The sequence below is a fragment of the Nicotiana tabacum genome, chromosome 9 (genome assembly GCF_000715075.1).
Source record: "Nicotiana tabacum cultivar K326 chromosome 9, ASM71507v2, whole genome shotgun sequence".
Classification (NCBI taxonomy): Eukaryota; Viridiplantae; Streptophyta; class Magnoliopsida; order Solanales; family Solanaceae; genus Nicotiana; species Nicotiana tabacum.
The window spans coordinates 28987545-29014460 of NC_134088.1; the positions used below are offsets into that span (position 1 = coordinate 28987545).

Genomic DNA, 26916 nt, shown 5'->3' on the forward strand with positions numbered 1-26916 from the left:
GAGTATTAGGCCTCAACTACAGATGAAGTGGTAAATGTTGTGGGAACCTTTGACAGAGGCAACTACCAAAGTGGTAATAATTTTAACTCCATGGGGCAGAGGCACCCAGGTTTTTCGTGGAGTTCACCAAGTGGTAGTCTGAACTCATGGCAGCAGAATAATCTGAGACCTAGGGACAAAGAGCTCCAGGATTTCAAAATCAGCAGAGGTAGCAATACCAGGCTCCACACTCTAATCAGTCTAGCATGGAAGATCTGATGAAGGCCTTTATTATTAAGACATATTAGAGGCTTGAAACACATAGCACATCTATATGAGAACAGGACACAACCATTCGAAACTTGGAAAGACGTGCGGCAACTTGCTAATATATTGTCTGAGAGGGTTCCAGGAACTCTCCCTACTGATACCAAAAGGAATCCAAAAGAAATAATAAATACGGTGTCCTTAAGAAGTGGGCAAGTATTGAAGGACCCCATAGTAAAACAAAAGGGTGAGTTGATTGAAAGACAAGTGGAGATTGTGGGGGAGCAGAAAAATAATGAAAATCAAGAAGGTGAAGTGAGGGTAGATCCAGATGATGTTCTGAAGAAGAAGGGGAGAACTAGAGCTCTGAAAAAGAAGAAGGTTGGGAATTCAATAACTGATGAGACTGAAAAGAGTAAATATATGCCTGCTCTACCTTTCCCTCAGAAGCAGAGAAGAGAGATGATAGACAAATAATTTGGGCATTTTCTAGATGTGCTCAAGCAAGTGCATGTTAATCTACTTTTAATAGAGGTACTCTCTCAAATGCCAACATATGCTAAGTTTCTGAAGGAGATATTGTCCAACAAGTGTAAAGTGGAAGAGACATCGGTAATCAAGATCACAGAGCATTGTAGTGCTATTCTGCAAAATAAGTTCCCTCAAAAGTATGGAGATCCAGGGAATTTTACTATACCTTACTCTTTAGGAAGTACTAATTTTAAAAATCTTTGTGTAGTTCAGGTGCTTCTATTAATGTTATGCCTTTGTCTATTTTTAAAAAGCTTGAGAGAGAGATTGGGCCAATCAAGTCTGTACCTGTGTCTTTGCAACTGGCAGATCAGACCACAATAATACCTGACGGAATAGTGGAAGATGTGCTAGTTTGAGTAGACAAATTTGTGTTCCTTGTGGACTTCATCGCGATGAACATGGAAGAGAATAAGGAGATTCCTCTTATTTTAGGGAGACCTTTCTTGGCTACTGGTACAACTATTCTGGATATTCAGGAAATATAGCTCATGCTAAGAGTGCGGGAAAGAAAGAGTGGTGTTCAAGATGAAGGAAGCAATAGGAGCACCTACATACGAGTCAACTGCACACTCTGAATTCAAGGCAACGTCCCTCAAGGAGCGAGCTAGAGAGAGTAAGCGTGTTAAGTGTGGGGTATACTAGAAAAAGGCAGAAATAAACTTTTAGCATGGATGTGTGCATTGGGTCGGGCGTGCAAAGTGGATACCGACATTGAATCATACCCAGACTAGATGATTCGGGGGAATTTCCTTTACCTCTTATTTTTTTATTTTTGTATCATGGGGACATGCCATAATTTAAAGTGTGGAAAACAAAGGTAAATAAATAAATAAATAAATATATATATATATATATATATATATATATATATATATATATATATATATATATATATATATATATCTATTTTTTGTTCTTTTATCTTTGTGTGTGTTTTTGTTATTTTGGAAAAAACACAAAAAAATGTCTTTTATTTTTTAGGTAGTGTAACAATTTCCCCTTATTTTTCTTTGTGGCGCAGTAGGAATCCAAGGGTTTTATTTGAATCTGGTGTAGTTAATTTTTCTTTTGTAGGAATAAAGAGAATCATGTGTCATTGTGCCTATTGGAGACAATCTTTCTTAACTTTGTTGTGCCTTGAGAGCAGTGAGTGCCTTAGTTGTGACGCCTAGGCTCAGTTCTTGGCTCTTCTGTAAATGCCTAAAATTATTTGATCTCGACTATGCTTAACGTCTTTGACTAGAGAGTCGGGTTAGATCCGATCTTAAGTGAGTTATGTGCTATGGTGTGTGTGAGATTTTTGTTATACCCCGTACTTCAGACGTCACTATCATTATAGGATTATGTAATGTAAGCTGAAAAAGGACGAAATCCTTCTACAAGGATAAGAAAGGTTTACCGATAAGTTAAGTTTAATAAGAGACTTATTAATCATAATTTAAATGAGTTTAAAGTCATGATATGACTATATATGATGTTTGAATAAAAAATATAAAGTTTGAGAAAAATCGGATTTAAGTTGCGGAAAAATCGAGCTAAGTTTTTCCTTGTAACGAGCTGTTTTGATAAAATTAAATTTGTAAGCTTTATGATGTCATTTTGGGACATATCTCATACCGAAATGAAGCTCTTGGAACCTAGTTTCCAACGGTCTAAACCATTTATTCATACGACATCGGGGTAGAGAAATATGGATTTTTAAAGTAGGGTCGCCAAGTCATGTCGTCGCACTTCGGAGAAACTAACAGGTTTATATGCCAGGTTGCAAGGTAGTTTTTTTCCCATCTATTGAGAGTTACAGGAATATATTTATATGGAATTAAATTCCCATGTGTCTAGTTTCTAACGCTGAAAACCGTTTGTCAATACGATATCGGAATAGAGAGATACAAGTGTCCGAAGTTGCACTGCTCAAGCTGCCAAGCAGGCAGCTTACCCACCTGCTTGGAGAATTGAGGCGGTGGGATTATAAGTGGTCTTATCCCCTTATATCTCATCAAAATATAGAGAAAACTTACCAAAACACTCTCAAGCTCTCCAAGAACTGGTCCAAGAAATTCCAAGCAAGATCAACATCCCTTTCACGAAATCAAGAAGCGATCACATTAGAACGATCCCTACAACGTAAGTATCATTATACCGCCTATCATTTTCTTTGTATTTTGAGTTTTAGAATGTACTTCATGGTTAATAAATACCTACTTTCTGTATTAAAGCTTTTAAATATCAAGGAAGGTTGATAAATTCATTTCCTAATAGTTAAAACTCACGGGACGGTAATCGGAAGCCGTGAGTTCGATTTATTTCACTTTTAGTGAACTTTTTTGTAGTCCACTCGTGTTGGCCTATTGTTATGCTGATTTATGGGGTTTGGAAAGATAAAATAGCGTGGAAAAATGTCACATATGGTAGGGTAGTGGGCTGGTCGCTCGTCGTTAAAATTTCAAGCTAATTGATAACTTGTTGATTGGGTGTGTTATGGTATATTGGGGGGTTTTGTTGGATTAAAGGTCCCGAATAATAGTAGGTTGTTTTCGAGTTGTGGGTTGTATTGTGTTTTTGTCTCTCCTATAGTAGGCTTGAGGGAGTAGTAAAATCAAGGAAAATGTTGTCCGTTTTATTTTAGAATCGAGTTATCGTTTGAGATACATAATATACTAGCACCATCTAAGTTGTACATGTATTTCTTTGTTATAAGGTTGGCGCGCTAGTTGTCGTAAGCTTGTTGTTTAGTTGCATTGACGATTTGAGGTATGTTAAGGCTATTCCTTCTTTCTTTTGGCATGACCCATATGATACAAACGAAATGAGCAAACGCACAACTTTCATAAATGATTCTATTCATAGAAGTACTAGGGGTGCCTATGTTCTTGATTCCCCATGTGCCTTATTATTATATCTTCTGTTCATGTATCTCAGAAAAATACGTAGTTCATAAAGTTTATCCAAAGGCATATTGATCTTATGACATTTCGAGAGGTCTAGTCCATCGGTCCAATAGTTTCTGAGGATCGGCGGCTACAGCTGGCCTGGGCTCAGGTGTAGCTGTTGCCACTTGCTGGGCTTTACCCACGGGTAGTGCACCCTGGGTCTGATATACAACAGTTGCATGTCCATGAGCATGCATGGTAGTGGTCTGTGCTCTCCCGCCCGCCTGAGATGTGGCTGGGTCTGCCGGAAATAAACCGGCCTGAGTCATTTTGTCCATGAACCGCAACATACAACCCATGACATCCTGAAATCCTGGTGCAGATGTGAAATCCACCGGAGCTGGCTCTGCCACATGTACCTCATCCTATTCCTCAACAATGGGTTTCTCTACTGGACCCACTGGCGGAATAACTGGAACAGTCCTGGGACGTCCTCGCCCTCTACCACGGGCTGGAGCCCTCCCTCTGCCTCGGCCTCTAGCAACTGGGGGAGTAGCTCTTCCCTGGTCTGGAACCTCATTCGAGCGCGTTCTCATCATCTGTGAGAGAATAAGAGAAGGATATTTAGTACTACATTAATTGCACGATGGAATAAGAAGAAAGGTAGTTTCCTAACACCCCATAGCCTCTCGAAGATAAGTACAAACGTCTTCATACCGATCCGCAAGACTCTATTAGGTCTGCTCATAACTTGTGAGACCTACGTGAACCTAGTGCTCTGATACCATGTTGTCACGACCCAGTTCCACCTATAGGTCGTGATGGCGCCCAACACTATAACCAGGCAAGCCACCTAATAAATTAAAAATATTTCGACAAAATTTAAATCCAAGAAAACATAAATACCAAATTCTACCAATGTGTGTGCCAAGACCTGGTGTCACAAGTGTATGAGCATCCAGTAGATTATACAAAACCTCCAATACTATCTGAAATAAAAATAGACAGAATAAAAAAAATACAAGGAGAGACACTAGTAGCTGCAGAACGGCTCAGAAAGGCAGCTCACCAATATGCCCCTGGATAACGTGGGTGTAAGACGATAGGCCCCCCCACTAGTACTTGCCTCAGGTCCTGCACAAAAAGTGCAGCAAGTGTAGTATGAGTACGTAAATAATGTGTACCAAGTAAGTATCAAGCCTAATCTCGAAGTGGTAGAGACGAGATGGCCGACTTTGACACTCACTATGGGTCAATAATAATAATTGAAATACAAATAGAATATCTAAATCAGCATGATTCACAAGAATTTACAATAATTTATTTAACCAGCAGAAATAATCAAATTCCTTCAAATGAAACAATTCTCAATATATTAATTAAATTCCTTCAATTCAAATAATTTCTAATTTATCAATTAATCTCATTTACAGGAATAACAATTAATTCCTCAACAAGCAGGCATAATAATTTATTAAATTCCAAGAATTCTCCAATTTATCAGTTATCTTCGCAAGCTGAAATAAGCTATTAAGGTATTGTGTGACTATTATTATTAAGCACGATTTCTGTCGAGGACGTACGACCCGATTCAGAGTGTCGTGTACACTGCCGAGAGACGTGCGGCACGATCCATATATGCATCTATCCTGCCGAGACGTTCGACCCGCTCCACAAGAAAGGAGGACATTTATAATATGTACCTTTGGAATGAGAGTATATTTATTATAAGATAAATTCAGGAGGAAGAACAATTTCTCTTAACAATTAATTAATTTAAATAGAAAAAAAATCAAGTATATAAGAGATTTCCATCCTTTAATAGTTTTATCTAACAATTCACTATATATATATATAACAAATAATATTAATTAAATAAAAAATATAATTTACACAAGTAATTCATGCTTCGAGTCCTAAACTACCCGGACTTTAGCATTAATAGTAGCTACGCACGGACTTTCGTCACCTCGTGCGTACGTAGCCCCAACAATTAGCAATAATTATTTAATTTTTAATCACCTATGAGGTAATTTCCCCCTCACAAAATTAGACAAGAGACTTACCTCGTCTTGCTCCAATTTAATCCACTAGAAGGCCTTTTTCACGATTATCCAACTCTGTCTGGCTCGAATCTAGCCAAAAATAATTCGATACAATCACTAAAAATTATAGGAATCAATTCTATAAGAAAATACTACATTTTCAATAAAAATTCCGAAATGAATTAAAAATTCATTCGTGGGACCCACATCTCGAAATTCGGCGAAAGTTACGAAATATGAACACCCACTCAACCACGAGTCTACCCATACCAAAATCACTAAATTCCGATAACAATTCGGCCCTCAAATTCTCAAATCTATCCAAGAAGGTTTTCAAACTTTTCCAACTCAATTCACCAATTAAATGATAAAAATAGTAATGGATTCGGGTAATTTAACCAATATTGAGTTAAGAACACTTACCCCATTGTTTTCTTTGAAAATCTCCCAAAAATCGCCTAAATCTGAGCTCCAAATCGTTAAAAATGGAAAACGGAACTTAAACTCTCTGCCCAGTGATTTCTTCTACGCGATCGCGAACTTCCTCACGCGATCACGTAGCACAAATTTTTCTGCCCAAACATTAACCTTACGCGATCGCATCAAGTCCCACGCGATCGCGATGCACCAGGTTCTGACTCTGCGCGATCGCACCCCTCTTCACGCGATCGCGTAGCACAAACACGTGGCCCAGCTTCCTCTTAAATTTCCCCTACGCGATCGCAAACAATTACACGCGATCGCGATACACACACTAGCCAATCCTACGCGATCGCGGACGTGTCCACGCTATCGCAGTGAACAAATTTCCAGCTGCCCAAATTAACCCTACGCGATCGCAACCCCATTCACGCGATCGCGTTAGAACAAATCCACATTTGCCTAAATTACTCTACACGATCGCAGACCAACTTACGCGATCGCGTATAAGGATACTAGAAGAAAATACCAGCAGTTATCAGCAGTGTTTCAAAGGCCAAAAGTGATTCGTTAGTCGTCCGAAACTCACCCGAGCCCCTCGGGACCTCGACCAATTATACAAACAAGTCCCAAAACATCATAAGAACTTAGTCGAACCCTCAAATCACACCAAACAACGCTAAAACCACGAATCATCCCCAATTCAAGCTTAATGAAACTTAAGATTTCCAACTTCTACATTATGTATTGAAACCTATCAATTCAAGTCCGATTGATCTCAAATTTTGCACACAAGTCATAAATGACATAACAGAGCTATGTAAATTTTCGAAACTGAATTCCGACCCCGATATCAAAAAGTCAACTCCCCGGTCAAACTTCCAAACTTAAACTCCTATTTTAGCCATTTCAAGCCTAATTTAACTACGGACTTCCAAATAAAATTTCGAACACGCTCCTAAGTCCAAAATTACCATACGGAGCTGTTGGAATCGTCAAAATTCTATTCAGGAGTCATTTTCTTAAAATGTTGATCGAAGTCAAACTTGACCTCTTAAAGCCAACTTAAGGAACCAAGTGTTCCGATTTCAACTCAAACACTTTCAAATCCCGAACCAACTATCCCCGCAAGTCATAAATAATTAAAAGCACATACAAAAAGTTTTATTTTAGGGAACATAGTTCTAAAAGTTAAAATGACCGGTTAGGTCATTACAACTACCTACTCTACTACTCTAATCCTCGACCTTCATGCCTTCCTATCAAGGGTCATGTCCCCGGTCAGCAAAAGTTGCGCCATGTCTTGTCTAATCACCTCTCCCCACCTTTTCTTTGACCTTCATCTACCTCTATGTAGGAACTCCAATGTCAACTTCTCATACATGTATAACATGTATATACATACATGTAAAGAATTTTTCCCAAGCTTAACGGGTGCCAATGACCCCCCAACTAGCACGTAGGTTCGTCTTTGCACATGAACCCAGGCTTCCCTCCCTAGATCATATATAATAATGTTATATTTTTTCAAAAATAATTAAATATATGTATGTACATCCAAACTCGAAGTATTATATGATGATATAGTTATTGAGTGCACCTCTCTAAGTGAGATTGTGAGTTCAAATATTATGTCAATCTTGCTATTTTTTTTTCTCTTTTTTCTAAAGCTAGGTGCCAATGGGAGATGGACATGTCCGATGTTTTTTTTTGCGTATTTATTAACTACTTTTTCTCTTTTTTCTTGCTTTCTTTCTTTGGTTCATTCTTTCAAAAATTTCACACATTGAAATTTCTATTCTTCTTTTGTCATCGTAGAATCTTATTTGATTAAATAAATATGTACATTAAAGCTAATAGTAGTGGACGATGTAACATATAGTCAATGGTTTCAACTGATCCAAATATTTTCAACATAGAGTATAGACATAGATGTAAGAAATTACTATTTAAAAAAATTAATTTTGAACTTAAAATTCATAAAGTATAATGGGTGCAATAGTAAGAACTAAAAGTTGATCCCATAAAATTTATGTCATGATTTACCTTTTCGTAATAGTGCAATCATCTTCCTAAAATCCTGTATCCGCCTCCAAATTTAACTAATTGTTAAGGTCACACGATATAAGATTAAACAAACAAAAAAACTACCATACTTATTGTATGTCGGGTCGGGTATTAGATAAACGGGTGGGTTGAGTTTTAAAAGGGTTCAGATTCGTAACTAGTATTTTAATTTTTTTTTCCACGTCATTAAGACTCATCGAAAAATATAGGATCCAGCAAAGATGACCTGCTAAGTTAACTAGGTAAAGCAAAATGACTTTTGAAAAAATTAAAAAAATAATTTTAATGATCAATTACTCAAAATTGAGGGACTATCTCAGGCCATACATTTCGGAGAATAAGTAGATTTTCCAAGTTTGGTGAGAAGGATCTTAAAGTCAATTTGTAAAGGCTCATTTGAAGTGTTGTCACTTGCCCACTAATCTGTCTTGAAAGTCTGCAAAATAATTTAAATAAAAAGGGATCCTTGACATTTTGAAAAAGTTATGCATGGGCAATAAAATTAAATTAAAGTTAGTGACCATACACCAGCCAAATTAGTTAATTACTGAATTTTCCTTTTCGGAGGTGTATTTAATTGTAAGCTTGTCTGCTGTAAATTAGTTAAGTTGTCACTAAACTACCATTTCTAATTCTCTGTGTACCAAACCCTCATGTAGGTAAGATTCAACTCTTGCATAAAGGTTGAACCTAATTACAAGTTTTATTAATTGAGACAAGAACTCACTATTAACAATTTTCTTCGAGAAAAAGAAGCTTATCTATTACCTTATCTACTCTAAGTTTAAGTTGTCAATGGAATAAAATTGTTGTAGGCCAAACTTGTCAACATGTCATTTCTCTTTTTCATATAACAAAATAAAACTAATTACGTACTAATTTTAACAACTTGAGAAAAGAACTATTGATAAAATTCATTATTTACAATATAGAAGTACTAAAAATCTGAATAGTCTTGTGGTTAATGAACGGGATGAGAATCATAATTGACCAATGTTCATATTTTATAAAGACAAATATGTTAGATAATTTTCACCGATCTATCTAAGTGTTGATAAACATAATTATTTGATATTTGTGCTATTGAAAAATAACCAATACCCAGTAAATTAGTCGAGGAGCAAGATGATTCGGATACGACCCTCATTAAAACTAAGTATGAAATTTGATTATTACCTCTCCTTCTTGCTACCTAGAGGCTAGAACTAGGGGTGTACATGGACCAGGTTGGTTCGATTTTTATCAAAATCAAACTAACTATATTGGTTTGGATTGGTTCGGTTTTGTCGGGTTTTTTGTTACTTAAATATTATTTTAATCTTACTTTTGTTAAATTTTTGATAAATAAATATATGTTTAGTAAAAATATAAAAATTTGACAAACATATTATCTATTAAAATATTCTTATGGGAGAATTTTTTTAGTAATATATAATAGTTATTTTTTTTGGTCGTCTAACAATAATTTTTCGTTGATGTACACTTTCAAGGTTAATCAAATTTAGTAATTAAACATAAAAATCAATATGATACCTAAATAATAATAATCACTTCACATTCCAAAAAGATATAAGAATTTAATAGATCTTAACATATGATATGAATATGGAAGAACAAAGAGATTGACGCATTTCATTAACACTTGATGAGAAAGTGATCATTCAACCCACTGTTTAAGGTTAAGAAATATGGAGCACTTCATATACTATTAAATATTATATCCCGCAAGAGAATCTCAAATATTTTTAGACATTTTTTAAATAAAATTCTATATAAAATTTTAAAAGTATATACAAAAATTATATATTTATATGTCGGTTTGATTCAGGTTTTTTACTCAGTACCAAATCAAATCAAACCAAACCTAATCGAATTTTTAATCGATTTGATTTAACTTTTTCGATTTGGTGCGGTTTTCCGGTTCGATTTATACACCCCTAGCTAGAACCATCCCCTTAGCCACAAAAAAGTAAATTACGAGTGTTATAAGGAGCAAAATAAAGCATATGTAACCATCATAAAAGAAGATACATAGTTATATTTTTTCTCTTTGATTAACGCAATTAATTTAAGAGGTTTTAGGTCTTCTTGGCCTTTTACAATGTTGAATTTAAGAAAATATCTTTTTTAAATCTCTTATGTGTAAATAAAATAGCTCTTATGTGTAAAAGTAAATCTCACATGTGTAAAAAAAAGTGAAATCATAAAACTAAAAATAAGTTTGTAAAAAGTCAAAAAATCCATTGATCTTAATTACTCGGATTACATTTAATTATGCGATTTGTCCACAGAAATTAGAATGACATAATAGATCTACCAGTCCCAAGAAAAATGTTGACCCTTCTATTTAGGGCTGCTTATCGGGCAGATTTGGCGGTTAATTACTCTTAACGGTTTGGATTAACGATTATCGGCTTTTAAATGTATTAATCCGCTAGCCACCCGATAAGATATCGAGCGGATTGATAACGGTTTAGCTCTTATCGGGCGGTTATTGGGCGGTTTATCGGCCTAATTCAATCTATATTTAGTTCATTGATTGTTTGTTGACCGCCTAGCATACAAATTCAGAATAGAAAATTACATATTGAGTCCAGACATACATATCTGTTAACGCCTACATAAGAATAATGTAATGTGTCATGTGTTGTAGAGTGAAAAATGTTGTGGCACAACACTATTGTTCTTCTATTAAACATAGACAGCAGGCATTAGTTTTAAAAAAACAAAAATAGAGGTGAACCATAGACAACAGCTTAAACAATCTTGTTGTAGGGTGGGAGAATAAGCTAAGCTAAGTCAAGCCTGGGATCTTCTGATGCATAGTACGTAAGGGTTCTGATTATTTAGGAATTAAGCGTTAGAACTTAGAGATGGAGTACTGGAAGAAGTGGAAGGGTTTTTGATATTTAATATATATATATATAGAAATATATAAATTTATATATATATATATATATATATATATATATATATATATATATATATATATATATATATATATATATATATATATATATATATATATTCTTAACGGGTTAATGGATTATCCGTTAAGAAAATTGAATAATCCGTCCCCAAACCGATAAGCCGTTAATAAAAAAAATTCAATCCGTTCCCCGTCCGTTAAACCGTTAACCCGATACCAATAAGCCATTAAGCTTCGATTTCGGTTCGATTTTCAGTTTCGTTTGATTTTGAACACCCCTACTTCTATTCTTTCTTTTCTCTTTTACTGTTCAAAGCAAATGACCCTTATATTTATTAATTAATGATTCGAATAAAACTACAAGTAGTACCGTGTTACAACTTACAATAAGATTCCATTGCCAGAAAAGAATAGAGAGAGAAAATGAGATGCACATCACTGTCGGTATAAGCTTTCATTTCTGTGCAGTCAGTCCAAATGTTTTAAGTATTATTCTAATATTCATTTTATAAACTCAAAGAGTTATTAAAATTCTTATTTACTTTAACTTAGTTCTTCTTTAATGTCTATCATTATTAGTTTGTCTCACAACGATATTCATCATTTTAAAATTTGTTTCAGATCTACATGGGACTCACTCTTGGTTTCCTCTATTCAATCTTTTCTATATTTTATATGTTAAAACAGAAAAAATATTACATGTTACCAAATATATTCTCTTATTTAAAATATAGTTTCACATTTCAACATTACTCCCTTGTCTCATTATATATGCTAGTATTATTTTTTTATTAATTTATTCGAAATTATATATTTAAAGATAATTTAATTCTAAACTTCTCTTTTTATTATAAATTAGAAAATTTTATAGTCATGCAAATACGAATTTAAATAAGAATTTTAAAAAAATTTCGTATGTTACTACTTCACATAAATATTTTATTTTTGTTAAATTAAGAAATTCAATTGAAATAGCATATATATTGTTTTATTTTTCTTAACATCATAAATAATTGTTTCCATCCAAATTAGGAACATAAATTTGGAAGAAGTGTAGAGGAGCAAGTATATAAAGGCAAAAAAAGAAAAGAGACATTTGATATTTGTTGGGTGCATCTCCTTAACGATTAAGGTAACAAAGAAAAAGAAGAAAGAAAGGAACAAACAAAAGGGAAAAAGGAGGAAGAAAGGTTAAGATTCGATCGGGCAAATTCTCTTTTATTATTATTTTTTAATTTATTTTTTTGGGATTCTGATTCCTGGATGTGGCGTTAATTTCGATGTAAACAATTTGCAAACAAAATCATACACCCTTTTCATTATTTCACCATTTTATTCTGAATCATACCATCTTCCCTCCGTAAGGTTGTTGAATTTTTTTTCTTTTTCATACCCTTTTATCATATTATATTTTTGTTCTTGTTGTTGTTAAAAGTTTGTTCCTTTATATTTAATAATTTTGTGTTCCAATATTCAGATCTTATTTTCTGATTTATATCTTTCTTGTTTTGGTTTTATTTCATGTTTTTATTTGTGTATTCAGTAAATTTGATTTCTGCTTGATTTTAGGTTGGTAGTAGCAATAAAGTTTGTATTTTTGGGTCATTTTATTGCCCAATTTGTGATTACTGAATTTTTAATCTAATTTGTTTTGCAATGGTAATGAGGTTAAGATTATGGGTTTCTCAGCTCAAACTGAAATGAGGATTGTTCAATATTGTTTGGAGAATAACCGGCTTCTATAATTCACTTTCTTTGGCTAGTTTTGCTGTATCTGTTTGTGCAATAATCTTGAATTCTGCTTGTTTTTCATTTTTAGGTTGGTAGTTTCATTAAAGGGCGAATGTTTGAGGTTTTCTTTTGCTAAAATGATGAGATTTGATTCAATATGTATAGGTTTCTTAAGTAGAATGTTCTGATCTGAATTAAGATGTTTTTCTCATTTCAGATTGAAATGGGGACTGTTGATAATTGTTTGGATCAAAATTGATCTCTATACTTTGTTTCTTCCTTTTGCCTTATTTGTTTGTCGCTTTATATTGCAGGGCCTCTCTTCCTCTTTTGTAGCATAAAGAGGCCCTCAAGGACCGTGAAAAAGTTAGGGAAGGGAAGAGGAAATGGATTTTGAAAGCAACAATTGGGTTTGGGAAGGCATGTATTACTACCCACGCCTTTTTGGTGGGATCATGCTGACTGCAGCCTTGCTCGGGTTATCCACGAGCTATTTTGGCGGGATCAGTGTTCCTACTCTACTTTATCCTTTTGCTGATCGAAGTATCTTTCATAAAAAGAAGCACGGGAAGAAGCGTGTTCGTGTTTATATGGATGGTTGTTTTGACCTTATGCATTACGGCCACGCAAATGCTTTGAGACAAGCAAAAGCGTTGGGAGATGAACTGGTAGTCGGAGTTGTCAGTGATGAGGAAATTATTGCCACTAAAGGTCCTCCAGTTTTATGCATGGAAGAAAGGTATGAGTAAGCGCCATTTGTTTCTACTACTCTTTCCTTGATTAATCTGTTAGCTTATATTTCCCTTCTTCCGGAAATATCTTCTGCAATGATAAGGGAAAAGAGTATAGATGCATGTGATTTCTGCTCGATGTTTGCTGATTTATTTGTTATGTGTTTTCCATATGTCAGTATGTCAGGTGTGAGATCGATCCGTATTTAATATTAGAAACTTTAAGTACTTGTATTAAACAAGATTAACTCCAAGTACATGATCATGAATGTTCTTCCCACTTATTTCGTTCATTTTCTTACTGTGAGCTACTTTCGTGTGATTTTACACTTTGAGTTAAGTGGAACTTTTGCGTGTCTAAATTGAGATCCTCTGCAGACTTGCTCTTGTTAGTGGCTTGAAGTGGGTGGATGAAGTGATTTCGAGTGCTCCTTATGAAATTACTGAAGAATTTATGAACCGTCTATTCAATGAGTATAACATTGACTACATTATACACGGTGATGATCCCTGTCTACTTCCAGACGGAACTGATGCTTATGCCTTGGCCAAAAAAGCTGGTCGCTACAAGCAAATTAAACGAACTGAAGGTGTCTCCAGCACAGACATTGTAGGTATTATATCTCTCCTTTTCTAGTTGAGTTTCGAAAGTTCTGATCTGTGGAAAAGCATCTTCGCCAAATAAGTTGTACATGAAATAACAGAAATTTTCCCCCTAAATTGTTTCAACAAAGCATGCTTGTTCAAGCCATTTGAGTGTCTATGTCTTCTGTTTGATTTCCCTCTAATGGTTTCTTAAAGTAAAAAAGTTTCAATTGCTAACCAAATTGATTTGCCAAAAACTAGTGAATGAAAATACACATAGATCAAACATACCTTTCCATTGAACAGTTTTCAAAAATTAAAATAAGAAATGTTTCCACAAATCAGATACTAGCTAAGAGCAATGAGATAAGCTATTTGCTTTGGGTAATGCTTGTTTTGAATCACATTTTTGTAGGGAGGATTCTCTCTTCCTCAAAAAGTAGAAATACTCCTCAAGATTGCTCCAATTCTTCTCCCACTGGCGAAGCGGATAGTATAAATAATAAATGTGGTGAGGAAAAACAAGCAAAGGGCGGTCACATATCTCATTTTTTGCCCACGTCAAGACGGATTGTGCAATTTTCAAATGGGAAGGTACCACAAATTGTACTCTTTACTTATTCTTTGTGAAGCTTCATGTTAGACATGAGCATGTTTACTTTTTTCTTGTTGAATTCAATGTGAACCTTTTGAAATTACTTTGAAGAACAAATCAACTATACAACAACAGCTTCTTTGGAGGATTTACTTCTAAATGAATGCTTTAAAGCAATTTAAATAGGGTAGACTGAAGAGACCTTTTCTCTTTTTATCCTCAAGATGACACTTTGAATAAAGAATCTTGTAGTGATGACTTTAACTTAAATATAAACTTTGCTATTGGGCTGGTTGAATAAGATAATCTATTACTAAAAATCAATTCAAGCTTAGATGGTTTTGAGTAAACACTTCTTGAAGTCTGTCGCAGTATACTTCTCATAAGTCATATTACATGTGCAACCTCCTGACGAGAAAGAAACGATGAACTGTTTACATTGAAATGAGTTTATTTTATTGTAAATCTCCTTAAGTTTTTCTACCATCCCATCGGCAACAACAACTATGCCTCATTCCCAAGCTAGTTGTGGTCGGTTATACGAATCCTCACAATCCATTTCGCTCCGCTTTGACCCATTTCTCCATCAATATAATCTTTTTATTCCCTAGCTCTTATTTTGTTTTAACTTCTACAAAATTCAAATCTTGCAAGCACACAAGTTATGGTTATCTAGTAGAATCAAATTGAGTATAAAAGCGGGTATTAGGTGATTATAGATGATCGATTTTGCTTAAGTCATGACTAAAGAATATTGACCTCCACTGCGGTAAACTTGATAAAAACTTTGGCGCTCTACAGGACCATGATCATGATGGTTGTCAAAGCAAACTAAATGTCGTTCACCTTGTTATTTCTTAGTAACCTTTCTTTTACTGGAGAGGCAAAAGTAAATATTTTTGTGTACTATTTCAATTGTAGGGGCCTGGGCCTAATTCTAGAGTGGTATATATTGATGGTGCATTTGACCTTTTCCATGCTGGACACGTTGAGGTAAGTCTAGAATATTTGACAAGGTTCGTTTATGTTTTCATTTCATGGCAATGGTTTAGCGTCGTCCTGCATCAATATGATTTTACCCATAAGTTACTTTTTCCCCTTCTCAGATTCTCAGAAGGGCAAGGCAACTTGGAGATTTTCTTTTAGTTGGTATTTATCCAGACCAAACTGTCAGGTACATGGTATTATTGTTCTGATCCATATTCTTAGACCGCACATTAACTTAGGCTTGCTTTCTATCGATATGTTTGTCTTTTAAATTTCCAGATTTTATATAGTAAGGCGTTATTAATGAAAATTGCTTTTAATTTCTTGTAGTGAACTTCGTGGACATCAGTATCCGCTGATGAATCTGTATGAGCGCAGTCTTAGTGTACTTGCATGCCGTTATGTTGATGAGGTCATCATTGGTTCTCCTTGGGAAGTAACTCAGGATATGGTAATGCTTACTTTCAGCTACACCTATGTCTCTTCCTCAGTTTTGCTCGTAGCTCTTGGTATTCTTATATGTGGGACCGTTTATCCCGAATAGAGTACCGCAACTAATTTTTTAAGGGGTGTTTTCAGATTTGTTGAACTGTTAGGAGAAAAGAAGCATTTGTTTTCCCCATAAGGGTATGATAATATTGTTGGGACTTTATCCCAAACGTTAAGAAAAGAAAAAGCCTTCGTCTATAAAAGATGGATCAATTGGATCCATTCTAGTATCTGATGTAGCCGTAGTTAGTAGTGTACTCGTTTGTCTAATGTCATAAAATTGCTGAACCACATAATACCTTCAGACCTATGCTTTCCTTTAACGCATAGCATAATCATATTGTGAATCTTTCACCAAAATCTTGAAATGGTCGGAAACGTGGTCTAGTGCCGTACCACACCTAACATCGTGCGTTGGCATGACGTCTTTCCATTTTGGTATGATTGGTTGTGTGATGCTCTGCCGTTTATGGTTCATTAATAGTGCTGGAAATACACAGCACTTCTGAAATAATGCCGGATAATGCAAAAAGATATAATAAAAACAGACTTAAATGTGTGTCACTTCTTGCACATGCGGTTTTTGTTCTATGTTATTGTTGGTGGTTTTTCCCTGAATTGCGACGTTTCAACTAGATGGAAATAGAAAAGAAAATTTTTATGTCTTATTGGTCACTAATTCATTCTCTCCTTTTATTTGGCATGTGTTAGATAACAACTTTCAACATTTCTTTGGTTGTACACGGGACAGTTTCTGAGAGCAACTCTTCCATGGAAGTAAGTCTACGATTTGATTGTTGCATGCAACAACTTGATGTTTTCCACTGATCAGAAGGAATATTTTTTTCCCTGAACTGATTAACATAATTGTGTGGGAAGCATGTTATAAAGGAAATGTTTTCCCTGGTGCAGGGGGGTCAGGATCCTTATGCAGTTCCTAAAAGCATGGGAATCTTCCAAGTGATTGAGAGCCCAAAAGATATTACTACTACTTCGGTTGCTCAAAGAATCATCGCTAATCATGAGATCTATGTGGTATGTTGTATTTACTATTCTCTTACTTCTTAGCTATTCCTGCTCTACAGCTGTTTAGCTTTCTGATCAGAAAATTACAATTTTGGATTTTGAGTCTTGTTGCTTCTTTCCGCATACTCACGCATACACAGACACACAGTTGACAAATCATGAGATATGTTTGGCATGTTAGTAATGAGTCTGCAAGTGTTTATCTCTGATTACATTTTTCTACAGCTGCTAAGCATTCTGATTCAAAATGGCATAATTTTAGATTTTGAGTCTCCAAGCTTGTCTGACAGTCAGGGGGGGGGGGGGGGGAACATACAAAAGAAAAAGGGGAGGAAGACTCGTATGATAAACGAGAAAGGTGATTTCTTCCCATATGTCCAATCACCTTGGTGGATAGAGTTATTCGGTAGCTGTGTTGACGGGAGGTTACATCAGAAACCATTGTCATTAGGAAAAAAAAAACATAGATGGTTGATAATATTGGAGGTTAGAAATACTACTCCCTCCGTTTCAATTTATGTTAACCCATTGACTGGGCACAAAGTTTAAGAAAAGAGAGAAGACTTTTGAACTTATGGTGTAAAATGAAGCACATATACTTTGTGTGGCTATAAATCATTGCATATAAGGTAAATTGTTTCCAAATAGGGAAATGGGTCATTCTTTTTGGCACGGACTAAAAAGGAAATAGGTTCACATAAATTAAAACGGAGGGAGTATTAGTTCAAGGAGCTTACCATAAAATTTCGTAAGTTTCTCCTTATTTTAGGAGAAACTTGTCGGCAAAAAAACTACCTACGGTTGAACATAGGTGACTACGGTAGTTCTCTTTTCTTTCACTACATATATATAAAGTAAATACATTGATAATTCCAACTTGTACAAAGAGCCGATCATGTTAGATACTGGGTCACTTCTCAATTTAGCATCTCTAAGCTCTTTCAATGACTTTCTTGAATGATGGCTTGTTGACTTATGCAGAAAAGGAATACCAAGAAAGCAGCAAGCGAGAAAAAATACTACGCGGAAAGGAAGTATGTTTCAGGCGATTAATAATTTTCACTTCACCAGCCTGGCCCTTGTGTAGCTGACTTGTATTAGGCGAAGCTGCTCCCTTTCCGAGGTAGTTCTTCCTGTACTTTTTGTATTTGAAAGATATATAACAGAGAAGGGGACAAGATACAAGAAGAAAATACCCTAGACAGAAGATCTAGAAATTTTTTTGGTTCTATTTTTAATTTATTTTTGGTTGTAATCCTCCTCTTCGGCATGTTGCCGGAGATGGTAAAGCTAATTTCCTAATCTCGGGAATCAAATGATTGCTGTAATAGTGAAGAAACTACTGCTCTATAGTTAATTTAAGTTCCATTTTTAAATTTCAAGCAGTTCCACTGCCTCTGTACATAAACTAGATCTTGATTCTGTTGTTCTTTTTATCATAAAATTTTGATGATTATGACTTTGTAAAGGGTATATCTTTTGGGGTCTGATTGAATTCAATAATATTTGCATATGCATTCTGGCAAGGTTTTGCTTGTGTCTTTTGGTGATAGTGGAGTGAGTTTGCTGCCAGATCAACAACAACCCAATATAATTCCATTAGTGGGGTATGAGGAGGGTAGTGTGTACACAGATCTTACCCCTACCCTGGGATAGATATGCGGTTTCCGATAGAAACTCGGCTCCCTCCCTCCAAGAATTTCCCACCTTGCTCTTGGAGTGACTCAAACTCACAACCTCTTGGTTGAAAGTGGAGGGTACTCAACACTAGAGCAACCCACTGATAGATCAGAATACATTTTACTTTTCTTTTGTATTTTCAATTTTCTGCGCTACCCACCCACCCCTCCTCGAATTTTTTTTTTATTTTCAATTTTCTGTTTTTCGTTTTTCTGCACCATTCACCCATCCCCTTGCAATTTTTTTTTTTACCTTTTTTTTTTTTTTGTATTTTCATCTATTTTTTGTTTTTTCATTTTTCTGTACCACCCAACCCTCCAACCCCACCCCACCCGCAAAAAGATTTTCAACTTATACAATTTCAAATACTAATTTTTTATTTAAGAAAATATATTTTGATTTTTAAAATACTAATAGTATTTATTTACCTTTTATACATAGGTATATAAAAGGTAAAAGACTTTGTCTATATTTATGAGCATGGTTCTAAAATATGGGTCAAGTTAGGCGGGATGGGATATGATCGTTTAGCCCATCTTAGTCCAAGTACACTTTGAACTGGATTGGGCAATGACCTATTTATTGACCTAACTCATCTTGACTCGCTTAAATTCAGTCCAAATCACTCATTTGTCACCCCTAGTTAGCAACATTTTTTACTAGTATTAAGTAAGCGATTTGATACTTTGTATTGTTGTGGACTCTTGTTCAACTTGTATCACTTTATCTAAAACTGCAGAAACCAAAGAGAACATGAAAACAAGATAAATATACGTTAGCATATTTAAAGAGCAGTACCTAAAGCTTATTTATTCATTCGTGCAGTTATTTAACAAAATACTCATATTCTTTCGTTCCATTTTATGTCACATGATACTTTAGATATTAGTATGTCTGAACAAGAATTTACCTTTCTTTTTTTAGAAATTATTCGATCTTAGCATTCTGTTTTACCCTCAATGACATGATCGAATGAGATAAATCAACATGTGGTGGTCTCACTACCACTTATTTAAAAAGATAATTCTTTTGTACTTAAAGCATATATGTAATTTACATGTAGTCTTCTTTTTATTTTATAAATTTTCTTGTTCAGTCAAACACTTTCACTTGAGATGAGACTAAGTTGGATGAAATTCAAAAATAGTCAGATTTACAAGTAATAATTGATATTTCAAAAGTAATCGAAATTTAGCCACTTTTTATGTAAAGATAAATCTGAACGAAAATACTGTTCAAAATCCAAAAAATATTCCAGCCTAATATACTAGAGTTCCAGCATAATGTACTGGTCCAACATAATATGCTGAAAATTCATGCACATGCGCTCCAATCTCCAGTATATTATGCTGGAATTTTTCGTGTGGTGGAGTTCCAGCATAATAAGTTGGAAGTTCATACACATGTGCACCAATTTCCAGTATATTATGCTGGAACTTTCCGTGTTGCAGCAAAATAATGACTATTTTTTAATGATTTTGTAAACGCTGACTATTTTTTAATTACCAATCCGAAAACTGGCTAGCCCGTGTTATTCTCACGACTAAGTGAGTAGTATTATTTATTAGGTAATTGGAAACCTTATAGTTTTTTGTTTTCCTCTGGAATATTGGTTTTTGCTTATAGTCTATAGATGACATCAGCTTTGGAATTCGAAATACACTTATATTGGATTTGACAAATTTAGTCCAGATTTCCTGGCTACCTAGCAGATTCATCAGCTTGAATTTGTGTTGGATGGCTTTTTCTTTATTGGATAAGTCCTGCTAAATTTCCTTTCTTGGTAGCTAAGTTATCATAGAATTTTGAGGGATAAAAAAATCTTATCATGGAATTAACCTTGTGCTATGTATTTACACTATTTGTCGTTTCGCCCATTGGTAAGGGCGTTAATTATATGAGCTCAAATAGTTACATTTTCGCCCATTCCTAATTATATATTGTTTGACTAAATTCGTGGTTTTGTTTGACTAAATTAGTGTGATACTTCTTTATTTTTATTTATGTGGTAAAATGAGGAGTTTTTTCCTTCTAACTTCAACAAATGATCCAGAGCTTATCTGGAGTCTGGACCATAAAAATCAATCCTTCATTTTGATATGAGAGAGAGAAAAGCTAAATCATGTCGTGGCCAATTTTAATTTGTACCCACCAAACTCAGATGGTTGCCAAATGGCAAAGCCTAATGATAGCTCTCTTCGTTTTATTTGAGGAACATATTTGGTTGGATACATTGTTAAAAAAAGAAATATTCTTAAAATTTGTGATCATAAACGTTTTATAATATTTGTCTTGTCCGGCTATATAAGCTTGTCACAATTTTAAAATTGTTATAAAATAAAGACTATAAAAAAAATAAAATGAAGACAAGTATAGAGAGAGATTGATATTTTATTCATCTTTCAAAGTTATGTTCATAATGAACTGAAAACTCCTTTATTTATAGAAGAAAGGAAGCAACTGCGAGGCTTTTCTTTAGCTGCTTGTAAGTTGTCTGCATGAGCTTCTTGCAACTTGCATGTTTAATAAGAAGCCGCTGCAAATCATTTCATTGAGCTGCTTGCAACCTGCTTGCATCAGCTTCTTGTAGATAAATTTCAACAGAGTACTAAATGGATAATCTTCTTCAGGAAGATTATCTATAGCGGAGTAATAAATGGACATCCACAATATAATTATTTTCATAACACTCCCCCTTGGATGTTCATTAAAAGGTATTGTGCCTCGTTAAAACCTTACTAGGAAAAACACAGGGGGAAAAATCCTAGTGAAGGAAAAATAGTACACATATTTAGTAATACGCATTTCTATCTGCCTCATTAAAAAACTTATAAGGAAAACCTTGTGGGAAAAAACCTTAGTAAGAAAAAAAGAGTACATCGCATATTTTACTCCCCCTGATGAAAACCTTGTTTTAAATATTTGAGTCTCTGCATTCCAATCTTGTATACCATCTTCTCAAAAATTGAAGTTGGCAAAGATTTAGTGAATAAATCGGCTGGATTGTCACTTGAACGGATTTGTTACACATCAATGTCACCATTTTTCCGAAGATCGTGTGTGTAGAATAATTTTGGTGAAATGTGCTTCGTTCTATCTCCTTTTATAAATCCTCCCTTTCATTGGGCTATGCATGCAACATTGTCTTCGTATAAAATTGTGGATCTTTTATCACATTTCAAACCATATTTTCTCGAATAAAATGAATCACTGATCTCAACCATACGCATTCCCTACTTGCTTCATGAATAGTTATTATCTCAACATGATTTGAAGAAGTAGCAACAATAGATTGCTTTGTGCAATCTATTGTAAACACGTACCCGGTTTGAGATCGAGCTTTATGGGGATTAGATAAATAACTTGTATCTGCATAACCAACAAGATCTGCACTACCTTTGTTAGCATAAAACAAACACATATCAAGAATTCCCTTTAAATATCGCAATATATGCTTAATCCCATTCTAATGTCTTCGTGTAGGAGAAGAGCTATATCTTGCTAGTAAATTAACAGAAAATGCTATGCCAGGCCATGTAGCATTAGCAAGATACCTAATGTATGAGATATCATTTATGAAGATATTTAAATTAAAAATTTAAAAATTAAATTATTTTCAAATACATGAAGATATCATTTCTGAAACAAATTAAAAAGAAAAGTATACGAGGGAGTAATAAATATATGAAAACCAGTCACGTGGAATCGGATCAATAAAATCTAACAATAAATCCAATGTTTCTAGCGCTTTTCTTAATTATAAAAAAAATGATTGATGTTGTGTTGTGAGATGCTCATGAGTATCAACTGATGAAAGCAATTCAACAAGATGAATTGGGAGGGTTCTAGGTAACTTCTAAAGAAGAGGTGCATATAAAATATTAGAAAAATCTCACATCGAAAAGAAAGGAAAAAGAAAAGTTATATAAGTCATAACAAACATAGGTTCACATCACTTTTGGGCTTGAAGTGCCATTGCTTGAGGGACAGTGTAGTCTGTTGCACTAAAGTGGTTAATAATAGGGGTGTCAAGGGTACGGTTCGACTGGTTATTTTTCAAAAATTATACCATATCAATTTTTCGATTACTTTATTGTATATAATCAAAATTAGATTTTTTAAAATCGTCCGTATCATCTCGGTTTCTCTTCGATATTGGTACGGTTCGGTAATTCTTTTTTGAAAAGTCATTTAAAAATACACTGTTATTAGAATGTCCCTATTCCTTGTCTAAAATAATAACAAGCTTTAATATAATGCACACAGTACACAATTCTCATGACCATAGAAGACTAATATGGTTCTAGACTGCTCGTAACCATGATGCTCACAGCTTTAATATAATGCACACAGCACACAATTCTAATGCACACAATACACAAAGTAAAACTTATACTAACAACAGTTTGCTGTAAAGGTTTCTTTTTGAGAATTTACTAAAGTTTCTGAATAGTCATATCAATAAAAGTATCCTTGAAAAGAGTTGCACCTGAGCATGTGATTAGGCTAATTTTCATGTGAAATGGAACTATACCTACGACATATATGAATATAATAGAAAAAATTGTCTGCACCATGAAACAAAGCTTCTATTTGTTTCTTCTATAAAATACTTTAGCATTAAGACTATCAAAGAACTATATAAATTAATGGAACTAAGAACTAAAAAGTGATTTAGCAAGCATCAAGGCAATAGACACATCACGCCGTGAATTTTGAAAACACCGTCTTCCTTCTATATCTGTAAAGAACAAGAAAATTAAACTAAGCTATATTATTTCTTGAAGAAGGCATTTTATGAAAAAATAACAAAATAATTATTTTACCAGTGAATCTTGGACCTAAATTATTCGTCAATATTAGTAGTGTTTCGCTGCTGCAGAATTTAGACAATCTGTAAAATATAAGACAAACAAAATTGTATTAATAAACATCGCAATATTTCACATGAAAAATAAAATATTTAAATTAATAAAAGATTCTATTACCTTCTTCAATCTCCTCAATCTTTTCAATGTTATCCAGTGATTCACGTAAATCAATAAGAGTAGACCGCAACCAATTTTGTGCACAGATAAGGGCTTTCACTATTTTAGGAGTTAGAGAACTCCTAAATGAATCAATTACACGACCACCGGTGCTAAAGACTTGTTCACTAGATACAGTAGACACTGGAATGGCTAGAACATCCTCGGCCAACTTTGAGAGAATAGGATATTTAGTTCTATTTCCTTTTCACCAAGCCCGGAGATCAAATTCATATTTCTTTTATATTAGCTCATCATTCAAGTATTTGCTTATCTCTAATGCATTCTCTATTTTCTTTAGTGATTCCATGCGCTTTGAGAATTGTGAATCAGGAAAGACTAAGCTTTTATCGCATTCATCAATATCCATGCCATGAGAAATTTCTTTAGATGTTACATTTTAACTTTTTCTTGTTCATATGTATATAATCTCTTATACTCATGATACAACTCATCCAAAGATTCCGCCACATTAGTAGTCCTCAATTTTGTTAATACATTATTATGACCATACATCTCACTAAAGCAAAATTCAACATAATTTAACTTGTGGCGTGGATCCAAAATAATAGCAAAACAACAAGTAATTGGTCTTCTTATTAAAAGACCAATATTTATCAAATTTCTCCATCATTCTCAATGCCATGCTTCTCATGTCATCATCCTCATGAACAGAAAGATACCCAATTGCAGAATGAATAGCAATCAATTCACGAAAAAACGTGTTAGAAGTAGTATACAATGAGCTAAAAAATTTTAATGTCAAACTATAAAATAACTTTAGAAACTTTGCAAATCATCTTGCAGCTTGAAAATCTTCATGCCTAGGAGGGCCAATGGTTTTTTGATCTCTTATTCACATACTTCTTTTTCCCATTTTTTGCTTCTTACAAGAATTACCAACATCATTGATCTTAAAAAATCCAATAGTTTTCTTATCCTTTTCCTTGTTATATTTTGCATCTTTCCTGTCATATGCCATTCTATTATAACCCCCTTCAAAGTACTTTTTATAACTTGGATCATCTAATTCCATCATTATAAAAGCTTTCTCAAATTTCTCAACATATTCCCACATCTTATATGTGGAATTCCATCTCGTATCAACATCAAGACAAACAAGATGTTTATAAGAAATTTTCTCTTTTCAACACATTTCTTGAATAAACTATACTTGGCAGGAGAAGACCGGACATATCTAATTGTATTTCGAATTCGAATTATGGCCTTATCTTGCTCGGTTAATCCTTCTTTGACAATTAAATTAACAATGTGGGAAGCTCATCTAATATGCATGTATTTATTTTCTAAAATTAAATCTTTCCACTTTACTCACTTCATCAAGTAATCAAGACAAGTATCATTTGAACTTGGATTATCTACTGTCACTGTAAAAATACTTTCAATTCCCCAATTAATGAGACATTCCTCAATAGAATTGTCAATAATCCGTTGCATGGATCTCAATGAGCTGAAAGTTTAAAATTCTCTTTTGGTACAACCAATCATTGTCAATCCAATGTGCTGTAAGCTACGTATAATTAAGATTTTGAATTGATGTCCAAGTGCCTGTGGTAAGGCACAAACGATGTTTTTCAATTAATTTTTTCAATTTGAATTTCTCTTTTACGTAAAGCTCCAAACAATCTCTTACAACCGTATTTCTCGAAGGGATTATGAATCTAGGTTCAAGTGCTTTACTGTATCTCTGAAAACCTTCCCCTTCTACAATATTAAAGGGCAACTCATCAATAATAATCATGGAAGCCATTGCGTTTCTAACTTCTTCTATGTTAAGTGGTCTTGATTTGCTAGTTTCTTTACCATTACCCTTTCACCTTTGGTGGTAAAATGAGTTATAGATTTTTTATTTTTCTCTCTTTTATAAGGATGTAAGTTACACTGATCCATATGGCTCCACATGCCTGAAGTGCTATTTCTCCCTGAAGCAGTAAGTTCTTTTTTATTATAATTACATGTAGCTTTAACTGGTTCAGTTTCTTCAATTTTAGTAAAATGATACCAAACCTCTGATCCTTGATCACTATTTTTCTTTTGTGGAGCTTTTTGGTTTTGTTCTTCTTCGGTTTTGAGGTGGTCGAGGAGGTATACCTGTCTTTGGGTCTGATCTAATATCCTCTGTTCTGCCCTGATCATGTTCATTAGCTTGAAAATTCTGATTCTTGCCCATAGCATTTGATTGATCCATGGATATAACCTGTTAAAACAAATAAAAATGAGAATCATTAGTGATTAAAGAAAGACAAAGATATTTGGTAATTCCTGATGAATAGTTGAAATAAGAAAATTTAAAAGAACTATTTGATAATGAAGGATGAATTAAATGAATACTGAAAATATGATTGTTAAACCTAATGTTTATGAATTGTGTGATATCACATTCTTGTTTAATTGTTTGGCACAAATATCTCTCTAGGTATTATATGGACCTAGTGAATTGTCATAGCATACAGATACTATGATTCAAAGTAAAAATATTTGCTGGAAACATGACGTTATATGCCCTTTCAAATTTGGCTTTATTTATCAATTGTATTTTTTCTAAGTTGTAGTTTACTATCATATAGAAAGAAAACTAAGAGAATAGTTTACTATCATGTATGACTCCGAAAAGAAAACTATGAGAATAGCTTAAATATCAAATCGGGAAAAAAAGAAGAGTAGAAAACATACCTTCGTGTGTGGAACGTGGGGTTGAAAGTTTGTTTTGTTTCAATAGCAACAGTCAGCAGAGAAGTTCAAATAGCTACGTATAATATTCTTGTTTCAACAGTAATAGGGTTAAGGGTAGGTTTGGCGTTTGGATATCTTGTAGTTATTTATTTTCATCAAAATCCACCCAAAATCCAAGGCCAAGGTAAATATTTAATGCCTTCTATTTTAGACTTAACATATAAATATAAATATATTTTATACATATATAATAAAGTAAC

At 34.1% G+C, this 26916-nt stretch overlaps 2 protein-coding genes across 3 annotated transcripts; both read left to right on the forward strand.

The window, feature by feature from the left end:
- Positions 1–792: 792 nt before the first annotated feature.
- LOC142163836 (uncharacterized) lies at positions 793–13101 on the forward strand. Its single transcript, XM_075220980.1, has 4 exons — positions 793–990; positions 1032–1130; positions 12931–12963; positions 13060–13101. The coding sequence occupies exons 1-4, from the start codon at positions 793–795 to the stop codon at positions 13099–13101; spliced, it is 372 nt and encodes a 123-aa protein (XP_075077081.1).
- Positions 12162–18723, forward strand: LOC107830053 (ethanolamine-phosphate cytidylyltransferase-like). Of its 2 annotated transcripts, none has more exons than XM_016657537.2 (10): positions 12162–12301; positions 13157–13581; positions 13952–14187; positions 14574–14752; positions 15675–15746; positions 15860–15927; positions 16071–16191; positions 16941–17006; positions 17142–17264; positions 18237–18723. In XM_016657537.2, the coding sequence occupies exons 2-10, from the start codon at positions 13229–13231 to the stop codon at positions 18306–18308; spliced, it is 1290 nt and encodes a 429-aa protein (XP_016513023.1). In that variant the 5' UTR covers positions 12162–12301; positions 13157–13228; the 3' UTR covers positions 18309–18723. The 2 variants fall into 2 exon arrangements, with proteins under 2 accessions (XP_016513023.1, XP_016513024.1); XM_016657538.2 differs by having other exon boundaries at positions 12293–12476.
- Positions 18724–26916: the final 8193 nt, after the last annotated feature.

Excerpts from the sequence above, each read along its gene's own strand:
- LOC142163836 (XM_075220980.1), top strand. The coding sequence starts at position 793 with ATGCCAACATATGCTAAGTTTCTGAAGGAGATATTGTCCAACAAGTGT. Across the intron at positions 991-1,031 it reads AAAATCTTTGTGTAGTTCAG|CTTGAGAGAGAGATTGGGCC; the intron begins GTGCTTCTATTA and ends ATTTTTAAAAAG. Across the intron at positions 1,131-12,930 it reads GAATAGTGGAAGATGTGCTA|GTTGGTAGTTTCATTAAAGG; the intron begins GTTTGAGTAGAC and ends TTTCATTTTTAG.
- LOC107830053 (XM_016657537.2), top strand. The coding sequence starts at position 13,229 with ATGGATTTTGAAAGCAACAATTGGGTTTGGGAAGGCATGTATTACTAC. Across the intron at positions 14,188-14,573 it reads CTCCAGCACAGACATTGTAG|GGAGGATTCTCTCTTCCTCA; the intron begins GTATTATATCTC and ends ACATTTTTGTAG. Across the intron at positions 17,265-18,236 it reads CTAATCATGAGATCTATGTG|AAAAGGAATACCAAGAAAGC; the intron begins GTATGTTGTATT and ends TGACTTATGCAG.